General features: G+C 36.3%; 1 protein-coding gene and 2 pseudogenes across 2 annotated transcripts in view; 1 reads left to right on the plus strand and 2 right to left on the minus strand.

Annotated features, from left to right (window-relative positions):
* The window catches only part of LOC118055030 (disease resistance protein RGA2-like), a 38,800-nt gene extending 34,882 nt beyond the window's left edge, over window positions 1-3,918 (plus strand). Inside the window, exons 1-2 of one of the 2 annotated variants that reach the window (XM_035066817.2) lie at window positions 1,267-3,471; window positions 3,756-3,918. In XM_035066817.2, coding sequence (XP_034922708.2) covers window positions 1,307-2,980 — 1,674 coding nt within the window. In that variant the 5' untranslated portion in view covers window positions 1,267-1,306 and the 3' untranslated portion in view covers window positions 2,981-3,471; window positions 3,756-3,918. Of the gene's footprint in view, window positions 1-1,266; window positions 3,472-3,755 lie in introns of those variants that run through there. The other variant, XM_073405750.1, reaches the window with a different exon arrangement.
* Window positions 3,919-6,814: 2,896 nt separating this feature from the next.
* Window positions 6,815-14,898, minus strand: LOC118055028 (protein DJ-1 homolog D-like; annotated as a pseudogene).
* Window positions 10,176-12,963, minus strand: LOC140954304 (protein DJ-1 homolog D-like; annotated as a pseudogene).
* Window positions 14,899-16,300: the final 1,402 nt, after the last annotated feature.

Genomic DNA, 16,300 nt, shown 5'->3' on the forward strand with positions numbered 1-16,300 from the left:
TATTACGCAAGTTGGTTAAAGTAATTAGAGTCTATTTGTTTTTGTGATTGTAATTTAAAAATAAACGTGGTTAGTTGAATTTAGATACATGTTTGGTAAAAATTATGGTTAAAGTTTATGTGTAGCAAAAACATGTATAAAATATTTGGTTGTTATATTTAAAAGTGTAGTTGCGGTTATTTTTGAAAGTGCTTTTTATTTGGAAATACATCAAAATATTTTATTTTTTTAAAATTATTTTTGATATCACCGCATCAAAATGATTTGAAAATACCAAAAATATATTAATTTGAAGTAAAAAATTTTAATTTTTTTTTAATTTTTTTAAAAGCACTTTTAAAACACAAAAATAAATAGGTTTTATGAAACTCAATTAAAAAAACATGTAAAAACTGCATTTCAAACTTTATTTTTTAATATGCTCCACAACATAGAACATAATTTGATTTGTTTCCAAATATTTTATGTATTTATTTCACTGCAAACATAAAAGCTAACCAAAAAAAACAAATCCAGTCTTAGTAGCTAATTAGACTCCAGGTTGGTAATGGAACGCGTATTAAGTAGGTATCCAGTCTATTAAATTTGTAGGTGCTTTAATTGCCCCCTTTTTTATTTTTTTTCATGCTCTGAATACCATATAAACTGAAATTCGATTAGTGGTATAGAATTTTATTGGGATATTGTACCATCCTATATTCTGCTTTGAAATTAAGCTACCAAAGACAGCCGACTCACTTGAAAAGATGCTTTCTTTATTCTTCCATTTTTCCAAAAGATTACTACTTCTAGGATGATGTTTAATTAAAATTTATTCTTTTTTACTTTTCGTCCCTTAATTTTGTGATCAAGAAGACTCAACGACTTCTCCTCTCCACTCAGAAAGCGGAACTCCACTCTTATCTCAATCATTTCTTCCTATCAAACACTTCTCCCCTCACTCAAAAAGAAAATGGCAGAAGCTTTTGCTTCCGAGATTGCAAAATCCCTTTTAGGGAAGTTAGGCTCTTTTGCTGTTCAAGAATTTCGTTTGGCATGGGGACTTGAAGATGACCTTGCACGTCTTGAAGAGATATTGAAAGCCATCAACGTGGTGCTGTCCGATGCTGAGAAGCAACAATCAAAGAATGAGAGGATTCGGCTCTGGCTCCATATGCTCAGAGAAGTCTTGTACGATGCAGAGGACGTGCTGGACGAAATCGAGTGCGAAACTTTGCGGAGGCAGGTGGTGAAAACTACAGGGAGCACCAGCAGAAAGGTACGGCGCTTCTTTTCAAGCTCTAATAAGATTGCATTCCGTTTAAGAATGGGTCATAAGATAAAGAGCATCATAGCAAGACTAGCTGAGATTTCATCTCTTAAGTCTGAGTTCAACCTCAGCGAGCAGCCTATTGATTGTAGTCATGTCCTGCATGAGGAAACAGAGATGAACCGATCCTTTGAGGCCTTCTCCAGTCTTATCGGAAGAGATAAAGACAAAGAATGCCTCATCAACCTTTTAGCAGAACCTTTTAAGGTTGGTGATGCACATCCCCTTGTCCTTCCGATTGTAGGAATGGGAGGCTTGGGGAAGACATCTCTTGCCAAATCGGTGTGTGATGCTGAAAATGTAAAAAGTCATTTTGAACTGAAGATGGAGGCGTGTGTTTCAGATGATTTTTCCTTGAAACAAGTGGTACAAAAAATTATTAAATCTGCAACTGGGGAAAGATCTGCGGATTTGAATGAGGGTGAACTAATACAAAAACTTGAAGATATTATGAAGGGTAAGAAATACCTGCTTCTTTTGGATGATGTTTGGAACGAAGATGCTCAAAAATGGTTGTTGTTGAAGACTTTGTTGTCAAATGGTGCTGATGGAAGTAAGATTATAGTAACTACCCGTAGTCGACGTGTTGCTGACATTATGGGTACTGTTCCTCCGCACAACCTAAGTCTTCTTGGTCAGGAGGACTGTCTGTCGTTGTTTTACAAGTGTGCATTCAAGGAAGGGCAAATGGAGTTGTATCCAAATTTGGTTGGAAGTGGGAAAGAAATAGTGGCGAAATGCAAGCAAGTTCCTCTGGCAGTGATTAACTTGGGGACTCAACTGTATGGTAAGACTGATGAAAAAGAGTGGAAATCGGTGAGAGACAGTGAGAAGTGGGAAGAAGAGGGAGACGGCATTTTACCTGCCTTGAAAATAAGCTATCAAAGACTGCCGCCTCGCTTGAAAAGATGCTTTCTTTATTGTTCGGTTTTTCCAAAAGATTACCCCTTCTCGGATCTCGAATTGGTGCAATTTTGGATGGCACAAGGGCTCATTCTTCAATCATCAAATCCAAATGAGAAGTTGGAAGATGTTGGCTTGCGTTATGTGCGCGAGTTGATCTCAAGATGTTTCTTCCAAGATTATAAGGATGAGATTGTTGGAGCTACCTTTAAGATGCATGATTTAATGCATGATCTTGCATCATCATTGGCTCAAAATGAGTTTTCAATCATAAGCTCTCAAAACCACCAAATTTCCAAAACGACCCGTCATCTGACAATTCTTGACTCTGATTCATTTTTTCATAAAACTCTCCCCGAGTTCCCAAACAACTTCCATCAAGTGCGGTCAATATTCTTTGCAGATAGTATAGTGGGGCCTACATGCAAAACAGATTTTGAGAAATGTTTGTCAAAATTTAAACATTTGCGGTTTTTAGAATTAATAAATGATGTTGAATGTGAGACTTTTCCGGAGAGGATTGGCGCCTTGAAACATTTGAGATATTTTGGGACCTATTTTGGGAGAAAAGAAAACGTAAAAAGATTCTCAAAAACTCTTTTCAAATTGCAAAACTTGCAAGCTTTGGTTGTAGAAATAGAAGAGCTGACCAAAGATGTGAGGGACTTGACCAGCCTTAGATATTTATTTCTAGTTACTCAGCAGAAGGTGGGATTGGGTGTTTGGAGTGTCTTCAAACTTTATTCATTGCTGATTGTGAAAATCTAGAAAATTTGTGCGAAGATATTCAAGGTCTTAAAAGTCTTCGACAATTAGTTGTTTTTAGATGTGATAGCTTGATTTCTCTGCCACGAAGCATAAATTGCCTAACTACTTTGGAAGAATTTTGCATTTTTAATTGTGCAAAACTTAATTTGATGACGATAGAAGAAAAGAAAGAGGAAAAAATTCAACCTCTTTTCCTTTCCCTTCGTATTGTAATGTTTGAAGGGTTACCATCAACTATTACTTTACCAGAACAATTTCTTCAAGGATCTGCAGAATCCTTACAAACATTTATCATCAAAAAGTGTCCAAACATTGGAGAAATGCCAGAGTGCATCGGCAATTTAAAGAAACTTCAAAATCTTGAGATCAGTGATTGTCCAAGGTTGAGCAAAAAATGTCGTAGGGGAACAGGAGAAGATTGGCCCAAGATCAAACATATCCCTAAAATCAAGGTTACCGATGATGACAGTGGTGAAGAAACATCTGATTAGGTATGGGTTATAAGTATTTAAATATATCATTTTTAGTTTCACATTTTTATCTATTTTTCAATTCCTTTTTTTCCTTTTAAATTCTTTTCAATGTTTATTTAACTCAGCCTTTTAATTGTTTATTCAAGTGGAACTCCATCAGATTTAACTAGAGCAAAAGAACAAGATAAGGCATGTCGTGGGTGTCATGATAAAATGCAAAGTTAACTAATTCATTCAGTAATTTAAATTTCTTTGAACTTAATACATCATTATTAAATTCTATTTTTGTTTAATTTCTTCAGGTTTACTACTGTGAGGGTCCTGTCGGCTGAGATCTTCTACAACAGTTTGTCACTTACGAAGATCAACTTAAGGCTCGGAGTGTCTGCTTTGTGTAATTTCCTTGGCTAGCTGTGTGTGATGACTTGTCATGAATAAATTGATAAACATTTGGTTGTTCTGAATTATTGGCTTGCCTCTTTATCTTATTTAAAATATTGTGTGTGATCATTTGAATAATTATGCTTAACATATAAATTCCTCCTTCTGAACAAACTAAAAAGCTGAAACATCAAAGAAACTTCCATTAGAGGTCTTCCAGTAATTCCATTTGATCTTCCACCGGTTTCTGATCACAGTTAGTATATAAAACTCTAGTCTTTTCAGATGACGCACATCTTACTAACACAAGCACATACACATGGAGAGATGATTCTGTAATAGCAGCTACATAAATGCTGAACAAAATAATAATTACAAATGTAGTTTCACATCCTTGAACTTTTATGTTTTATCTAATGCGTCCCTCTGTAGATTAGTTGTTTTAATACAACCCTCCTCCTAAATATATATTTATGTCCTGTTTGGGAACGCGGTCCAAACCACGTCCCCTCAAATTTTGAAAAACAATTTGCTAAAGATTAATTTTTTTATATTTTTAAATTATTTTGATTTACTAATCTCAAAAATAAATTTTTTAAAATAAAAAAAAATATTATTTTAATGTATTTTTAAATAAAAAACACTTTAAACCATAACCGTTATCACAATTTCAAATAAACCCTTAAGCCTTTTTGTCCAATTTTAGGCATTCAATGTACCGTCTTAGGTGAGCAAGATAGTCGGAGCCATGTTAACTTTTATCCGTATAAAACCCGAAAAAAGTTAGGCATGAGAGGGTAAATCTAAATTTTTATTTAAATATCAAAACAACATGGTTTTTTATTAACAAAGAAGAAGTTTTTTTTTCAAAACAAAGTTAACGATTGATGAGCTTAGTTTTGCCCAGGTTTTACTCTGGAATAATTAGATAGTTAACATGAATTTTCAATTAAATCAAGTCAGATTACTCTTATTTTTTTTAATCTTGATCAGGTTTTACTCTAGATCAATTAGATAGTTAACATTGATTTTTAATTAAATGAAATCAGATTACTCTTATTTATTTTTTAATCTTGATTGGTCCAGGCTTATAATTAGTTAAATTTTAGGTTGATTTATCAAGCGAGTCCATATTTCTATACTTTTAACATATGATATCAAATACAAGGAATTGATTGAGTTATGGAAGTTAGGATTTAGGAAAGGTGATATAAAAACGACTGAAAGATAAGGGAAGCAAAAGCTAATTAATTTGAGAGTTGGAAATTGTATAAGTTGTTGGGAAATGAGGTGGGATTTTTTTTTTTTTTTTGGATTTTTTGATAAAATAGGTGATGAGTTCCATGTGGGAAACTTAAGCCCAATTATTTTGGGTCTATCTGGGTGGTATGTAGGTGAACTTTATTCCTCAAGTCTCCACAGCATGAGAGCAAGAATAATGCCAAACTTGTGTAGCATTTGTTTTCAAGTGTTTATTGCTTGTTTTTCCCCCTTCATAATGCTCATAGTGCTTAGGCTTGAGCTCAATTGTTCATTGGAAAATAAGCCTAATATAAAGGTAAGGTCATGAGTTGAAGTGTAGTTGGTTCAGTTTTGTTTGCACTAAAAAAATTATTTTAATTTATTTTTTAAAAATATTAAATTAGAAAGCAAAATCAATCGGTTTAGATCGATTTTACTTTTATTGAAATTGTATAATTTACAATAGACCAAAAAAAAAGTTTAACTTAACAAAATTTTGTTTTTTAGAAAAAAAATGTGAATATATATATAGTCTTATCTTTTTTCACTTTGTTTCTCAATTTTTGGTTTTTTTATTTCTAAAATCTAAAACTTAACAAAATTATTTTTTAATTAGTTTTCTTGATTTGAATTCTCAGATTGATTATTTCAGTTAATTTTAGATTGATTTTTATAAATATTCTAAATAATTTGATTATATTTCTCACCCTCGCTTTGAATTGATAATGCAATAATGACAACAAAATAGATATTAGCTATGTTTTTTATGAAAAGATTATTTAGAATTTGTTTATAGCTATGTTATTCAAAAAACCGAGGTAAATTTTTTTGACAATATGAAATGTCCGAAATTCACTCCAAATACTTTAAAGATGAAACGACAGAATTGAATAATGGTTAAACAACACAAATTAAAATCATTTTTTTTAATCATTCTTTTTTTTCAATCCTACATTCAATAAGATGGAGCATTGCTTGTATTTCACTTGTCCCTAACTCACGAGACCATCACAAAATGCATCTCTCTCTCTCTCTCTCTCTTATATATATATATATATATATATATATATGAGAGTGCTTCCCTTTTTTAAATTAAACTTCTTGTCATTTCTTTTTATCTAAAATTTATTAGAGTTTAGTACAAGTGTTATCAAAATTTTATTTATGATGCTAGTTCTAATGATTTATTTCAACATTATTATTTTACAATTAAAATATAAAAAAATTATAAGAACTTTATTTCTCACCTTTGTAATTATTATTATTATTATTATTATTATTAAACTCGGTCAGCCATACAGGTTAACCAGATAACTCGTCGATCCAACCCTTAACTCAAGTTGAATTTTAAAATAAATAAGTAGAAATTGACTCGGTAAAAGCCTGGTTTAATTAAAATAAAATCAAAATAATAATGTTTTATTTATAACAGAAAATAATTATATAATATTATTTTAAATTGATTGAATCAACCTAAATCAATACGCTTAACTTATGACCCAAATTTTAGACTAGATCGTGGGTTTTATAACTTTGATATATAAACTAGTTAAATAAAAAGGTTTAATTTAGTAGTTCTTAGGATAAAAACTGTTATCTAACTCAGCTGAGAGGTAACTCAACTGGTCAAATCTTGAGTTTAAAAAACATATTAAGAAAAATAATAATAATTTCTAAAATCCAACTCATTAATATCATTTTGTTTTTACTGTTTTGTCCATGAGAGTTGTCGATCACTTCACTTCACTTCACTTGATAAGTCAGTCCCAATTTCCAAAACCAACTTGATCGCATTGAAGATTATAATCCATGGGACATGTGATAGCATAGTATTTGTAAGTCTACGAACAGGCTTCCTCACAAGACAACAGGAAACTACCTTAAGAACTCCAGCAGCAGCTAAGATCTGTTGCCCATGGCAGATGGATGCAACAGGCTTCCTAGATTGCATAAATTCTTTCACCAAGGCAATCACCGTCTCATCCAGTGCCAAATATTCTGGAGCCCGGCCTCCAGGGATGATAAGAGATTAGCTTATCATTAACGATGCCCAGAAGTAATAAATGGCACTTTTAAGAACAAAAAAAAAAAAAAACCCGTCTGGAAATGAGCCAGGTGTGGAAGTGACACCATCAGCTGGTTCCTTCTCTCTTCCTGCCTCCAAGTCTTTCACAGTCAATGTGAGAGCCATTTCTTTTCAGACTCTGGCCCACCGGGAAAAGGAAGCATAGTTTCCGTTTGGTTGTTCAATTTCTCCATTCTCAACAGCACCACAACCTCTCATACACGTTACTTGTTCTGATGATTTGCTAGAGTTCCACTGTACTGCATTAAGAGGTTACAGGGTTTTAGAGTTTGTGGCGCTGGTGAGAATGGAGAAATTGAAAAACCAAACGGAAACTACTTGTGAGATTATGGGTGGAGCTCCTTGGAGTTATTCTCATACACGTTTCCTTGTTCAATATCTGCAGAGGTCCCTGCATTATCTTCAATACCTCGGCACCATTGACATTCCTTTTGTGACAGCATTATCCAAAATTTAAAAACTTTTGACTTTGATTCTCTTTCAGCTTACAATGTGATCGATCTGAATTTCGTTCACACTAATCCCATCTAGAGCACATATACACTAATGCCATTGAATGTTGTTCTTGTCTACGAAAAACAAATTTTCTCTAGTGTGGGTTCAGGTTTAACCAATGGTTCAGGCGGGTCGCTTTACTAACTTAGAAATGACCACGCACAAAGCAAAAATGAAAGGTAGAAGACACATTTTGATTGGGTTATTTTTGTTCTGACTAGTATAATAATACGCTACTGTCGAGTAACAACATTGCCAAAGAGCACCTGCTATTCCAAAGTACTCAACAAGACTGCCAAAGGCCTTCCAAGACAACATTGGATCAGGTTCTAGCCATGTTGCCCCTCCCAAGACAACATTCAGCTTCACCGTAGGGTATGCAGTACATCTTCTTCCCTGCAAACATGATTCGCATTGAAGATTATAAACCATGGGACATGTGATAGCATAGTATTTGTAAGTCTATGAACAGGCTTCCTCACAAGACAGCAGGAAACTACCTTAAGAACTCCAGCAGCAGCTAAGATCTGTTGCCCATGGCAGATGGATGCAACAGGCTTCCTAGATTGCATAAATTCTTTCACCAAGGCAATCACCGTCTCATCCAGTGCCAAATATTCTGGAGCCCGGCCTCCAGGGATGACGAGGGCATCATAACTAGAGGCATCCAAACCTTCATAGGAAGCAGTTAGAATGAAATTATGGCCTGGCTTCTCACTGTAAGTTTGGTCACCTTCAAAGTCGTGGACTGCAGTTGGGCAGATATCCCCAGCCTTTTTCTTGGGGGAAACCGCATCAACATGGCACCCAAGAGCTTGAAGGGACTGAAAAGGAACAGTTACCTCATAATCTTCCATGAAATCCTGCAAGCAGAAATAAAACAACAAAGGATTCTTAGTAAACAAGGAAAACACATGTTTCCTCAAGCTTGATAGCAAGAGACAGGTAGTAATTGTATTAGAACAATAGAACTTACCCCGCAGAGAAACAGAATCCTTTTATCTGAACCAGTTACCTTGCCTCCGAGTGCCCTCACAAAAAAGCCGAATGTACTCAGGATGAGCCCTATATATAACTCCAGTGATGATATTGCCATCAGCAACGCAATCCATCCTGGTTTTGGGTTCAATCCAATGAGCACCAGCATCGATGAGCACAGGTCCCAGAGCATGGAGTGCAGTGCACTTCCGACCTTTTACTGAGCCAGCAGCTGCCAGGATCAATTGTCCATGACAAATAGAGCCAATCGGCTTTCCTGAGTCGGAAAACTTCCTCACACAATCTAACACGGATTCATTTATGGCAAGATATTCTGGAGCCCTTCCTCCTGGTAGAAGCAGCCCATCATATTTACTAAAATCAACTTCATCGAAGTTCGCGTTGAGACTAAAGTTGTGTCCACGCTTCTCTGTAAAAGTCTACAGCAAGTGAAGTTCCAAAAACACATCAGAGTTAGGGGAACGAGTGGCTGTACTATATTTGCCAACAGAACACATCAAAAAGGGAGCTCAGTTTACACATTATGAATGTAAAATGATCATCATGATAACTATTGTATCTTTAACATTGGGCACAACCCATCACAAGATCATTATCACTATCATTCCCACCACAACCACTATCGCCATCAAGATCATCACTACTACATCTTCTACTACCATCAGAGTCAGATTGCCCCATTGCCACTACCACTAGTCCAGCATCCATATCAGAAGACAAACAATTAAACAGAACCAAGTCGGAGTTGCAAGTAACTAAATTTGGATACATTTATATCCAAACAAATAATATTTTCATTAAGAAATGGATATTATAAAAGGCTAACATAAAATGAGAGGGGGGGGGGGGGACCTGATAGCCATGATAGGCACCAGAGTCTTGAATTGCAGTGCGGCAACAATCACCAGCTTTCTTGCCAGGACAGACAGCATCAACTGCTATTCCATAAGCCTGCAAGGCTTGAAATGGAACCATAGCCTGCAAAAGATAATAAACCCAATCATTTAAAGACTTCAAGGGGGAAAACAACTCCAAAATGAGAAAGATAAAAATGAAAGCAACGCACCTCATAATCTTCCATGAAATCCCCACATAACAATAAAACTTTCTTCTGTGGCTTGCAATTAGCCATTGCTGATGCTAAAAATAAGACTTAAGCCTTAGCTTTGTTTATTGCTATCATCTCTCGAGTGGAGTTTCGTGCTTTTATAAGGACTGCAAGTGCAAGAGAAACGGAATTGTTCTTTAACTCTCTTCGTTATCGTTGACTAAAAATGTACTGTAACTATCTTCGTTAATGTTGGATCAATGCACATGGCTACCAATAAAAATATTAAATGGGAGCTTTGTTATTGTTGGACTAGATCGCATTGAGACTAACTCACCTACTTGTTATCGCGATCTCGGTCTTTGAATCTAAGATCATTCATATTATAAGCAAAATCCTCTGCCAATAAAATAACCAACATATCTTCACCATTCCGTGTATCAAGATCAAATTCAAAATAATGAGTTAGAATTGCAAGTGCAAGCAAAATTCCACATCCTTTGTAATCAAGCCACATGATACATTCACAGCACTCATTTCCCACAACCAACAATCCAGAAAGTCACTTATTTGCATGGTATAGAAGTCTATTTTCAGCACAGGCAAACCGCATACAAGCGACAAGGATCCATGGGATACAAGATGGATTCCTAGACCCAAACATGGAAACTGCATACATCCCCATTATTTGATACAAGATACAAGCATAATAGTTACATGAAAATAGCTAAAATGACACTCGGATGCCAAGTAAGGCCATCAATTGAGAGACGAACTGAGGGTGCCCTGGCCAAGCAGCACCTGTAACCAAGTTTTCATCAGTGTAGCAGCGATCTATTGGATCAGGTTCTAGCCATGTTGCCCCTCCCAAGACAACATTCAGCTTCACTGCAGGATACGCGGTACACTTTCTTCCCTGCAAAGATGATTCGTATTAGCGATTATACAGCCTGACACATGAAATAGCATAATATTTGTAATTCTATGATCAAGAGAATTACGTTCCAAATATAGAAGATAAAAGGGCCCTGGAAAACAATTCTCATGGAACTTTAAATATGATGATCAAAGAGTTTGAATTTCACATGTGAAGATATAAGCCATGAGAAGTTGCATACGAAATTCTACAGAGCTAAATCTAATAAAAAAAGGCACCCAGTCCGGAGTTAAAGTTTGTACAGGGAAAGACTTCTCATGGCTTATAATTTTAGAAGGAGTATAATTTTAAATGTTAAAAGATGCATGGTAAAATTAATGTTTAAGCATTTCCATGTCTCCTTGAATGTTCAATGATGGCAGTTTTTCTAACAAACAAAAACATGTGCACACAACAATAAATTAGTTGCATTTGCACATATTCTAGGTGCGTTATGTGAAGAAAATACACCACATTCCTCGCAAGACAACACAAAACTACCTTAAGAACTCCGGCAGCAGCTAAGATCTGCTGCCCATGGCAGATAGATGCAACAGGCTTCTTAGAGTGCATGAATTCTTTCACCAAAGCAATCACTGTCTCATCCAGTGCCAAGTATTCTGGAGCCCGGCCTCCAGGAATGACAAGAGCATCATAATTTGAGGCATCCAAACAAAAGAAGCAAGGATTCTTAGCAACTATGAGACAACACATGTTTCATAAGCATAACCTCAGTCAATGGAAAAAAAATTAAGAATTAAAAACAAATAATTAGAACTTACCCCACAGAGAAACACAATTTTCTTATCTGAACCAGTTATCTTTCCCCCCAGTGCCCTCACAAATAGTTGGATGAACTCAGGATGCCCCTCATATGTAGCTCCGGTGATGATATTGCCATCAACAACACAAGCTTTCATGGTTTCAGGTTCAACCCAATGAGCGCCAGCATCAATGAGCACAGGTTTCACAGCAGGATATGCAGTGCATTTCCGACCTTTTACTGAATTTGCAGCTGCCAAGATCAATTTGATGGGGCGACATCCGGGACCGGTGATGTACTGATCTTTGCTCATAGGAGGGTTAAGCACACTGAGACACAATATTTAACGTGGTTCGGCAAATTGCCTACATCCACGGGAGAGGTTCATTTTATTTAGAGATAGAGAAAGAATACAACACATGGAGGAGGATCACATCCACTCAACTCCCATCTCTCATTGCTACATGGGGCAGCAGCTGCTTAAGGCAGCAGGGCTGCTGATGGCAGCCCTTCTCTTTCTTTCTCTCTTCTTCTCTCTACATGTCTCACAACTCTCACACTTTGCTCTCTAAGATCATGCCTCTTTTATAGGCATCAATGGCAGCTCCTCTTGCTCCTTTGTCATCAATGGTGGCTGCCAAACTCATCTCTTCTTCAACAAAGGTGGCTGCCAACTTCTTCTCTTCTTCAACAATGGTGGCTACCAAAGTCAAGGTTGGTGGTTGCCACCAACAAGCCTCCTTCTTTGACAATGTCAACATAATTGGCAATATTCCAACAATCACCCCCTTTGCCATTTATGTGGGCAATTGTCATCTTGCTTCTTCAGCACACGCTCTCTGGAGCGTTCTGAAATGAGCTCCTTTCATGGCTCTCACACCTTCTCTAAGGTGTCTCCGTTTGTCGTTATGCGACGGTCTAAACTAGGGCTCCTATCATGGCCCATAGTTTGGCACATATAATTGGGTAAACATGTGCACCTTCTTCTTCTTCATCTCCATCGACCACCATGATGACCTTTAGATGCCTCCTGATCGGGCAATCTCTCTTTAATAATTCACCACTGTCATTTTCGGTCTCAAATCTCAAAGATCGGACCATACCATTGCATCCGGAATGATCAAATTAGCTGGAAACATGTCTTGAATCGTCCAAATCGCACTTCAGACGGCTAAGATTTGATCAAAACAATTCTGGCCTGATCAACGACTCAGATTCAATCTCAGATCCGGTTGCACGTAGGATCCGCTACACTGGATCCTATCCCTCGGCTCGCGGCTCGGCTCGGCTCGGCTCGGCTCGCGGCTGATGACATGGCAGGTGGGTCCCGCTATGCTGACATGTTAGTTGACTAGTCAATTGACTTGCTGACTGTGTATGTGATGTCATCCTTGCATCATGATGACGTCATCCTTTGCATGGCACTGTTCATGATACGTCACTGTTCATGTCTACTGTTCACATGGGTCGGGTCAACTCATCCGGGTGAAGAAGACGCGTGGGGCGCGTTGGCGCGCGTGGGTAGACGCCTTGCCGGAGAGTGATGGAGAGTGCGGACATGTCCGATGTCCGATTTTGACGCCGTTTTCACCAGTGGCTTCGTATCGTCCTCCTCTACACGGTGGGATGGTCAAAACACAATTTTGACAACTTTCATTTTTGAGCAAAGATCAAACACCACTTTAAACCAAAAAAGCTCTGATACCATTTGATGGGGCGACATCCGGGACCGGTGATGTACTGATCTTTGCTCATAGGAGGGTTAAGCACACTGAGACACAATATTTAACGTGGTTCGGCAAATTGCCTACATCCACGGGAGAGGTTCATTTTATTTAGAGATAGAGAAAGAATACAACACATGGAGGAGGATCACATCCACTCAACTCCCATCTCTCATTGCTACATGGGGCAGCAGCTGCTTAAGGCAGTAGGGCTGCTGATGGCAGCCCTTCTCTTTCTTTCTCTCTTCTTCTCTCTACATGTCTCACAACTCTCACACTTTGCTCTCTAAGATCATGCCTCTTTTATAGGCATCAATGGCAGCTCCTCTTGCTCCTTTGTCATCAATGGTGGCTGCCAAACTCATCTCTTCTTCAACAAAGGTGGCTGTCAACTTCTTCTCTTCTTCAACAATGGTGGCTACCAAAGTCAAGGTTGGTGGTTGCCACCAACAAGCCTCCTTCTTTGACAATGTCAACATAATTGGCAATATTCCAACACAATTGTCCATGGCAAACAGAGGCAATTGGCCTTCCTGAGTCAGCAAAGTTCCCGACACAATCTAACACAGATTCGTTCATGGCAAGATATTCTGGAGCCCGTCCTCCAGGTATCACCAGCCCATCATATTTGCAAAAATCAACTTCATCGAATGTTGCACTGAGAGTAAAATTATGACCACGACTCTCAGTATAAGTCTAAAATCAATAAAGTTCCAAAAAAACACCTATCAGAACTATGTTTATGAAATTGATATATTATGCTTGCACTTTAATCAATCAGTAGAGCTACATCCACCAACAGGTTATTAGAAAAACAACACACATAAATTATCATAAAAAAGGATGTTGATGAACACATAATGCATGTAAAATGATCATCACCACAACCATGCAATTATCAAAATTAGCACTCAGCACAACCCATCAAAGAAATTATCATATTAATATTATCACTACTACACTGCCACCACAACCGCAACCACCATCATCACTAAGATCACCACGGCCACTACAGGCTCTCATTTCAGTTATCACAAAATTATTATTACATTAAGAAAAATGTCTTTTATTACCTTATTAATTAATCAAAAATTAAAAATTTAATAACAAATATATGTGAAGATTAGTCTCAAAGTATTAGATTTTATCCACTAAACTACCCAAAGAAGACATACAGCAATGATAAAACCCAATAATCTGCACATTAAGAAAGTAAAGTGTGAGGTAAGCAATATCTATAGAGAGAAAAAAAACATATTTTGAATAAGTTAATATTAACTTTACAAATCCATAAAAAAGAAAGAAAGAAAAAAACCTTTCTTATATTCACCAATTATTGAAAAGAAAATGCTAAAACTAAAGCTTCGATGACTGAACTATAATAAGTTTTTTTCAAAAACAGCCAAAAGAAAGAATCCAATATGATGATTAAATGTATATAATGAGGGAGAGAGTACCTGATAACCAGCAGAATCATGAATTGCAGTGCGGCAAATATCCCCAGCTTTCTTGCCAGGTCAAGCAGCATCAACAGCAATCCCATAAGCCTGCAAAGCTTGAAATGGAATCATAGCCTACAAAAAACAAGAAGAACCCACAATTCTTCATCCATCCAAGATTCAAGAAACACTCCAAGATAGATAAAAAAAAAAAAAAAAAGCAGCCCACCTCATGATCTTCCATGTAATCACCACATAACAGTAAAACACTCTTGCCCATTTTTTATGCTGAAAATTAAGCTTGAGCTTGAGTTCTTTCGTAGTTCTATGCTTCTTCTTTTTTCTTTTTCTTTTTTTTCACAGTTCGATTTTTTTTATTGTATTTTTTTCAGTTATCTCATTTAATTGGTTTTTTTGCTCATCCCTAGTGTTAGGTGTGCACCCACCACCTAGATGAGTGTGCTGCCCAACAAGGGTATTGTGCATGCACCCCAGCACTCCCTTAGGCTCAGTCACGCACCCCGAGCTCAACATCCATGGATCCAAGCAACACGTTTGGACTAGTTATTCATTTTTAATGAGCTCGAGCATCTTGTCTAAGCCTAACACTTATCAAATAATTTTTCTTTTTCATTGATCATATACATATTACTTCGAGTATATTGCAACTTAAAATATCAAAAGGGTGAAGTTACACTTTAACCCTTCTCTCCACAAAAGAACAAGATTCATGGGCTATTAATACACCATGAATCCTTCAAGCCAAATGTTCACAATCTTTTCATTTAACATATATATTGTTAGAGTCTATTTCTCTAAAATGTTATTGCACTCTCTTTCTATAAAATTATTGAATTTACCATTGAAAAGTCCATATATCCATCAAAAGAGATCTTTTGCAGGTACTAGTTAGAGGTTACTTGGCTTACTAGACACTACACGCTATTATCAAAACTATCGGTCACCACAATTATCAATCCCTAGGCTTTCCATATTAAGTTATCAAATATCTTGACTATGGAGAATGAATGATATTACTTTAACTAAGAGATCAATAAATTATCCAACATATCAGTTTTATTCTTAAGCATCTTGGCGTTCAAGATTTGTCAGTGATTGATTAGTATTTTTGCATTTTCATACCCATTATTATTAATTGTGTATTGTTCATATTTTTAAATCTAATTTTATTAAAATTAATTAGCATCATCACTGAAAACTCTTGAGAAAATACGTAAGATAGGATAGGTCAATGATCATCTTTGATCTCTGATGTATCTCAGATTCTAAGAGAGATATCACTTGGTTTTCTACCAGGGTTGTTTTATGCTATTGTGCTTACTGCTTAGGAAGTTCTAAGTAAAGGATAGATTCTTAAGAAGATTTTTTTTTCCAAAGTAAAAACATTTGATGACCATAATACATTCGTTCATTCTAAAGTAAAGGATATATATATTTTATTTTTATTTTACTTTCTTTTTTCTCCCTGGCCATGTTCGAAAAGAAAATATTTTAGGACTAGTTTGGCCCGCGTCCCAAAATACTAGTAGACCCATAGCCTATTTAAAAACTCTTAAGAGTCCATGAATCCAATATCCCAGCAAAACTTCGAAAAACTCTCACCGTTTCCTTTTTTTTTTTATATATGGTTATGTTACATAGTATAAATAAATAAAAAATAAATGAGAATGTACTTAATTTAATTAAACAATATATTCCCTCTGTAGCAGCTTGAAAAAGAGTAGTAAAATTAA

This window comes from Populus alba, chromosome 17, assembly GCF_005239225.2.
Source record: "Populus alba chromosome 17, ASM523922v2, whole genome shotgun sequence".
Taxonomy (NCBI): domain Eukaryota; kingdom Viridiplantae; phylum Streptophyta; class Magnoliopsida; order Malpighiales; family Salicaceae; genus Populus; species Populus alba.